Source organism: Durio zibethinus, chromosome 5 (genome assembly GCF_047325235.1).
Source record: "Durio zibethinus cultivar Kanyao isolate XHJ-2024 chromosome 5, ASM4732523v1, whole genome shotgun sequence".
Classification (NCBI taxonomy): domain Eukaryota; kingdom Viridiplantae; phylum Streptophyta; class Magnoliopsida; order Malvales; family Malvaceae; genus Durio; species Durio zibethinus.
The window spans coordinates 29,118,768-29,126,826 of NC_143166.1; the positions used below are offsets into that span (position 1 = coordinate 29,118,768).

Genomic DNA, 8,059 nt, shown 5'->3' on the forward strand with positions numbered 1-8,059 from the left:
ATAATAAACATATTTAAATTAAATTAGATTTTTAATTTTTATATTTAAAATAAATTAAATAAAATTATCTAATAAAATATTCAAATATCAAATTATTAAATCAGAAAAGCTAAAAATTCTAAAATAAAACAATTTATTTCATATATTTTTAGTTTTATATTTGAGTTTTATTATATTTCAATTAAAATTTTGATTAATTTGTTCAAAAATCGAATTAATCGAAAATTAAAATTTCACTTAAATCATTTTTAATAATTGATTGAAATTAATTCGATGATAGATTGATTAATCAAACTAAATTTATTCGATTAATTAATTAAATTAAAATTGAAATTTAAACACCTTAACAATTAATTAAATTAAGACATGACCTATTAGTATCTTCTTCCACTTTTTTTAATAGACGAGAGATAAAGAGAAGTTGCAATTTTTTTATATTAAAAGTTTATTTAAATGGGTTTAATTAAGATAAAATAAAAAATAATAATGACTGTGATATTAGATATTATAATTGTAAAATCAGATCAGTGGTGAGATTGGAATCATAATTGAAAATTATTTTTTATTTTTAATTTTTAATTTTACGTTAATACAGTCAAAATTTTATCGTGCGAGAAGTTGCTATGTTTAAAATGGCGGAGACAGTGTCATCTTCCAAAATGTAGCACGCAGGACTTTCTAGCGTAATGGCTGGCTGGCTGGCTGGCAGACAACCAACTACTTTCATGTTGGCACCCTATTAGATTGTTGTACGGATACTTGGATATCTGGGTGTCAAACTGTCTTGCTTCCGATACGTGTCTTTACTTATTATAATCTTTCAATTTCATCAGCAAGTTGTATCCTCAAAGGCCCTGGTGTCTGGTGACTGAACTTCATGCCAAAGCCTAAACGGGCCAACTAACATCTCAGCTGCCATAATTGATACCAGAATCACCCGAGCCATAATTTGAATCAACTACCTTTTTATTTAACTGACGGAAAATTCGTTTAACTGACTGAACAATCAGCATAAGCAAATAACGATTATAACTAAAAGGAAAAAAACAACACAGTTTAAATGGCAACCCAGCAATTCAAAGAAACAAAACACAAGTTAACCCACTCGCCCACCAAAGAAGATGAGTAGGTTATTAAATAGATTTAATCTGATGTAGGTTTTTCCTTCCAATCCTTCATAGCTCCACTTCCACCTCTAAGGCTTCCACAGAATGGTGGTTTCAGCAATCATTGATGTCACAACGTAAGGATCCATGTTGGATGCCGGCCTTCTGTCTTCGAAGTATCCTGTGAATTACATGACCAGGAATGTTAAATGCAAGGAATTCAAGAAATGAGAAATCAGGAGAACATAAAAGAGTGCTAACCTTTTGCAGCCTTCTCAGTGTCACGGCCAACACGGATGGAGGCTCCCCTGTTAGCAACACCCTGGAGTTTGGACATTGCAAGCAAAATAGTCTTAGTAATAAGAAAATGGAGATACATCTGTATGGCAATTTCTGTAGGGCAATTATGAAAACCATTCTAGCTTGTTACTAAAAAGGGGTGCTGACTTACCCATACGAATGTATTGATATTTGCAGTCTCATGGCGACCGGTTAAGCGTCTCTCATTGCCCTCTCCATAGGCAGCAATGTGGTCCTTGTGGCGCAAACCCAACTTCTCAATCGCTTTCTTGATAACATGGATGCCGCCATCAGCCCTCATGGACTTTGTGCTGAGAGAAAATTTCATTTCAACCAATTTACTCTTAATGCATGGAAAAGAAAACATGCGTAATAAAAGTGTAGAGCACATCGATCTTTGTATCTACCTGTAGTTAGTGTGGGCACCAGCACCATTCCAGTCACCCTGATTATGAAAAACAAATGCAAAGCTAAAGAAATAGACCAAGAAAAATAGCTAAAAGAACATAAATGGAAAAGTAAAGTTGAATTTAGGGAAATTAAAACAAACCGGAATGGGTTTGGGATCGAAAGAGAGAACAATTCCTGCGATTTCAGTGATTCGCTGTTTAAACAAGAAAATAAAAGCTGTTATAGTACATTCTTAAAAGGCAAATGCATTAATTAAATACACCAGTGTTTGGATCATACCTCGAGTATGTATCGAGCAATCCATAATTCATCTCCTGCAGATATTCCAACGGCAGGACCAACTTGGAACTCCCACTGTTTACACATGCACAAGACCAGATAAACCGCAAAATTTTCATGGACAATAAAGCTGAATCAAATAAAGGCATCCTTCTAACAAAGAACAAAACGCACTTGACCAGGCATAACTTCACCGTTGATTCCACTGATGTTTACGCCTGCATAAAGGCAAGCCTTGTAATGGGCGTCCACAATGTCCCTGCCAAAGGACTTATCAGCCCCTACTCCACAGTAGTAGGGACCCTGCATGGATAATAAAACTTGGTTTAGATGATCAGTCCCCTTGAATCTAAACCAAAAGCTTAGAGTACAGCACTATCTACAATTTGGTTATTAAACGCCATGCTAATCAAAAAGTGCAGTGTGATAACCGTACCTGTGGTCCGGGAAACCCTCCAAGCGGCCATCCAAGGGGCCACCTGGAATCCTTTTGAAGAAGGGTGTACTCTTGCTCAATTCCATACCTGATTTCAATATGTACAAGTTTCAATCAACCAATAAAAATATGAAGATTAGTAAAAAGGCATAGTCATAACGGTTATTTCAATTATTTCAATTAATATATAATAATATGAATTTTTAAAAACCAGAATTTAAATCAGATTTTCTTTGAAATCGATTTAAACTAAATTTATCAGTTTGGTTCTATTTATCAAAATTTTAAAAATTAATTTTTTAAAAATTGTTGTTGTAATATTATTTTTAGTATATTTAAATTGATTTAAATATAATAATTTTTATTTTATTAAAATTTAAAATATATATACTAATAAAATATATAATTTAATTCAAATAATTTTTATTTTTTATTTTCTTATTCAAAATCTGAACTGAATCGAATTAAAACATAAAATATTCAAACTAATATCAAACTAAATAAAAAAAATTAATTCGAACACTATGATTTCAAATTAATTTTTTATTTTTTTTTCTCAATTCTAGTTGAAAGAAAAGGAAAGAAAACGGGTCAAGCTTAATAATTTTTTTTTTCTGTAAGGTCAAGCTTGTTTTTTTATTATTATTATTATTATTTTATCAAAGTCAAACTGCTAAAAAAAATCCTTGTTGCTTTATGTTTAGGTATATGATCATCACAAGCGAGACTAGGGAAAAAAAAGAAGACTTTGATTATTAAATTTATCATCATATAGCCCAGCATTTAGTACATCATTCTTTAGCTTTACTTTTATTTTCGTTGAACAACCCAAACAGTAGAGGGCGACGTGTTAGCTGACTTTGAGGCTTCATTATTAGAAATGCCAGTCCCAATCCAACGTTGGGTGAAAGATGGAGATACCAATAATCGAATAGGTGAAAACCCAATCATCATACTGACATAGAGTATTTAAATCCTAGAGCAAAAGATTTATTCCGTTCTAAAACAAAGAAGAAGAAAGAGTAGATTTCGTCTATATAGAAAGAATATAAATATCACAATGAAGACAGAAACACCTTTAAATCAAAACCATCCATCGTATTTTCCTCCCCAAGTGATTTATTCTGATTTTCACATTATCACTTACAAATTAATTTAAACATTCGTTTTTTGCCTTATTATAAGATAAAATGGTGTGGGCAATTAACAAAGAATCAGTGTTTTCTAGAAAAAAGGGATTGAAAATGATAGAAACTTTCACGTAAGAAAAAACAAAGATTATGACAGGCTTTCGGACAAAGGAGATCAAACAACAAAGAAAGAAAATTAAATAAAATACAAGAATCGGTTAATATATGCATTTATTTAAAAAAAAAAAAAAAAAAACTAAGAACATCACTCTTTTTTGACAAAGTCTAGAAAAGTTTATCTAAAAGGGATCCATGTAATTCGTTTTTGGATTTTGGACAGAAAGCGAGAGACGTTGAACCCAACGGGAATACAAATATCAATATTGTAATTTAAAGTTGTCTCAAAAGATTGGATTTTTTTTTTTTTTTGGTTGAGTTTTCTTGGGGTTTTGTTGTTTTAGTTATAAAATATTGGATTTTAATTTATTTTTATTTTTATTGATTGTAACATTAGGATTTTATATTAATCTTTCATATTAACATTATTGACAATTAAATTTGAAAATATATAGAAAATATATTAATGAGTAGAAGAAAGTGAATGATAACGATTTTAAATTAATCAAACGAATTGGGTCACTTGATTTGTGAAAATTTTTTAGACATTATTATTTGCTTATAAAATGGCTAGGTGAGGTGACTAACGACTTACAGCTGGTCAAGAGTCAAGAGTTAAGCCATTAGGGAAACCTAATAATCAAATTTTTAATTGTGACTTTCATTTGTGGGAAGTTTGTAAAAGAAGCAACCCTCGTTTGTCAACATGCCCAATAGTTCCCAACCATGAGACCACCCACCCATCGTGACTGACACTCCGACAGTTGATAGTACTATTTTCGTGGTCCCAAATTTTCATTTTCCCTTTATATGACAAAATGGATTCCAGCTTGGATCTAGAAGTTAGGATTGCCATTTTTTTTTCCGTTTTTAAAGAGCGCTCCTTAAAAATAATTAATTAACGAAGTTCCCAAAGTAAAAAAAAAAAAAGCATTTACCATGGCTCCTCAGAAACCACGTGAGGGTGGCTGAAGATCTTGGCAGCATTGTATCTCTTGTTGGTGGGAATGGGGTCGCCGCCTGGTGTGTAAGCATCGCACATTACCTGTTATCCATTTGCAAAGACACAATTAACCCTCTTGACTTTCTTTTCGTTATACTATAGCCAAAAAAAAAAAAAAATCTCTTTCATAATCTAGTATTGTCACAATTATTTCATTTTTCTATTAATTTATTTATAAAAGCATAACACCCATCAAATATTAATTCAAATGATATATATATATTAATCGAATTCTTAAAATTTACAAAATTGAAAGTACTTAATCGCATAATATTTTAAATAGCATACATGTTAGTTAAAATTTTAAAAGTTGGCGATGGATCCAAAAAGATTTAATCACATGATATTCTCACGATAAATTAAGTAAATAGAAATTAAAAAATAAGGATAAATTTAAAAAAAAAAAAAAAGAACACCACCAAAAATCACGGGAGCAAAGAGAAAGAAGTAACGTGAAAGAATTAATTACCAGGATGTTGTTGCCTCTTCTAAAGGGATCCTTGAATATCGCTTGAGGGCTGACCGGTCAAATTACAGATAATTATTAATTATAACCAGAACATGGAAGAGTATTAAAATATAAACACGGAATCTTAATCAAAAACCAATCTCGATTCTCGAATATAAAACACGGAATCTTAATCAAAAACCAATCTCGATTCTCGAATATACTGAAACCATGATCTAGATGAAAAAGCCAAGAACAAACAAACAAACAAAAAAAACATACTATAGAATGACTTCACTGTCATCTCCGGGTGCTTGGTCCGTGCTGGAGCCATCGTAATTCCATTTGGGGAGTTTTGCAGGGTCCGTCACTGGTCCAGGCAGAGTCTGTAGAAGCCAATATTGTTATTATTATGGTAAAAGCAAGATTTTTTTGAAAAACCCAGATCATAATTTTCAACAAAAAAAAGTCTGAACAGTAAAACACACCCTTGCTTTGCTCCTCAAATCCATACCAGATCCACCAATCCTGAAATAGAAAAAAGGAAGCGTTTAGAGATATTAGCCATTAGTACGAGATTTAATATATAGGAGGGAAGGGAAAGGGAAGGGGAGGAAGCGAGAGATAGCCGACCATATATATTCAGCTATGATCTTTTCAGTGGTCTCACTGAGGTTGAGGTTGATGAGATCATTGAGGAGAGACATGCCGGCTGCTGCTGCTGCTGCCTACTTTGGTAAGAACAGAGACAAAGAGAAACTAAGAGGAGGAACAGAGAGAGAGAGAGGGGATGAAAAAATGGCTTTGTTTGGTGGATTTAAATAGTAAAAAAAGAAATGACACCAACCAATGTCATTATGATTGACCCAAAAAGAAAATTAATGTAAATATCCAACGAAATTAGGAGCAAAGATAACATGGAAAGTTTAACAAATAGAAGGTTAAAATAATAAAAAGAAGCTTTTGAAATTTATCATTTTAATTTTTATTGTATTTAAATTAAATTTTAAGTTAGATAAATTTTTAAATTTTAATTTATATCTAAATAAATTTTTAAAATTTAAATTATAGTTAAATAAAATATTAATATTTTTATTTGAAATAAAATTTTATTTAGATATATATTAAAATTTTATTGGAATATAATAAAAAAATATAATATTTTATTTAAAAAATAAATAATTCTTTTTTTGATATTTTAATCAAAATAATAATATATATGAGTTATGAGAAAAAAAATAAAACTTTTAGCTTTGAAATCTTCAACGTAAACCGTAAACGAGAGACTGATTGGCTGATCGCCGGCTGTGCCACCAATACCATCGGCATGGGCATGCCCCCTTTTGTATAATTTTAATTGGCTTCACCCTTTTTTCTATATTTTTTAAATCGATTTTTGATAGCTGATTTCCAAAATGGCTGGAAAACTTAAATGCTCAAAAGTCTTTAGTCTAGTTTTGGCAAAAAAACGGAGCGTTTGTCAATATTGACTCCGAATAAAGGAAATTACGCGTTAACATTTTCATGATTTATTTATTTGATTTTTTACGTAAATATAATATTTTAATGGAAAGGTATCTAGATATATAAAAAAAAAAATTAATTTTTTTTGTATTTTTTAATTATTAATTTTAATAGATTTAAAAAATGAAATGAAATTATTTTTTATTTTGACTTAACTCTGTTACCATTGAAATTAATTATTAAAAAAATTAAAATTAAAAATTTTTACACTAATATAAATTGATCTTATCTTATATTTAATTATTATTTTAATTATTATAAAAAATATTATCTATTAAATAAGTGCGAGTGTTACCACTTTATAAAATTTTAAAAATTACAAATCAACAAGAGTTCTTTGGGTAAGATTTTGAATTTTGAACTATTGAAATAAAATTTTATACAATGTTAGATCAAAATTTACGATTTGTTGCTGAAATTTTGTAATTTGAAAAAATTATGATAGGAAAACACTTTTTTTTTTCCTTTAGCTCTCCCTATTTCTTTTTGTAATTTTGAATTTGGCGTTTTTTTTTATTTCATAAATAGACCGATATTCATGATGCTGAAAAACATTCCTCTTGTCGGTGAATAGCACAAATGGCCATTGCAATTTACATTGTTTCGATCGTTCCAGCGGGCAGTTCTTGTTCAAGGTTTAAACATAAATGCACATCGAAAAGAATAAGAAAATTCAATTCAGGCATTGAAGTAATCGTCCATTTTTGTTTTGTGTTTGGGATATCTTTTGGTTTGGCGCATAGCCAATGAGTCCATTGATGTGGTGATTCTACAAAGCAAACTAAGACGTCCGGCTGAATTTAATATTCCATATGGATTTGCACTTCTTCGTTTATCCACTTCCATCTAAATTTATACTAAGTGTATTTTTTTTAATGGTAAAATTACGTAAAAATGAAGATTTAAGAAGATTAAATATATAATGGACAGTAGAAACAAGAAAACAATAATAATACTTGCATTAAGTTTGCGACAAATTAAAAGAAACATTACAATCTAAAGTTAAAGTCCTAAGTCATTTGAGAAGCATAAGAGCTAAATGGCTAAATAACATGATAATTTAAATTAAAGTTGAAGCAGAGTAGTTAAGTTTTAACCCCACATTCAACAAACCTTCATATACAATTACAATATATTATAACATATCAATTTGAAAACTCGATCATTAAACATAAAAATAAAGAATTGTCATTAATTTTTTTTTTTAAATATGATTAGTCACCAATTCTATCTTTGGGTATATGAAATCAAAATTGAGTTCAGAAGTATAATTATGTATAAAAAAAATTATAATACCCTTACAGC

At 29.9% G+C, this 8,059-nt stretch overlaps 1 protein-coding gene across 1 annotated transcript; it reads right to left on the minus strand.

Annotated features, from left to right (window-relative positions):
• Nucleotides 1-948: 948 nt before the first annotated feature.
• LOC111282023 (glutamine synthetase nodule isozyme-like) lies at nucleotides 949-6,022 on the minus strand. Its single transcript, XM_022869903.2, has 13 exons — nucleotides 5,864-6,022; nucleotides 5,719-5,758; nucleotides 5,513-5,616; nucleotides 5,252-5,300; nucleotides 4,718-4,824; nucleotides 2,533-2,620; nucleotides 2,271-2,399; nucleotides 2,097-2,171; nucleotides 1,957-2,010; nucleotides 1,814-1,851; nucleotides 1,558-1,717; nucleotides 1,368-1,428; nucleotides 949-1,287 (listed from the first exon to the last, which is right to left on the minus strand). The coding sequence occupies exons 1-13, from the start codon at nucleotides 5,935-5,937 to the stop codon at nucleotides 1,196-1,198; spliced, it is 1,071 nt and encodes a 356-aa protein (XP_022725638.2). The 5' UTR covers nucleotides 5,938-6,022; the 3' UTR covers nucleotides 949-1,195.
• Between the last annotated feature and the right edge of the window lie 2,037 nt (nucleotides 6,023-8,059).

Excerpts from the sequence above, each read along its gene's own strand:
- LOC111282023 (XM_022869903.2), bottom strand. The coding sequence starts at position 5,937 with ATGTCTCTCCTCAATGATCTCATCAACCTCAACCTCAGTGAGACCACT. Across the intron at positions 5,617-5,718 it reads ATTTGAGGAGCAAAGCAAGG|ACTCTGCCTGGACCAGTGAC; the intron begins GTGTGTTTTACT and ends TGGCTTCTACAG. Across the intron at positions 2,400-2,532 it reads GAGGGTTTCCCGGACCACAG|GGTCCCTACTACTGTGGAGT; the intron begins GTACGGTTATCA and ends TTATCCATGCAG.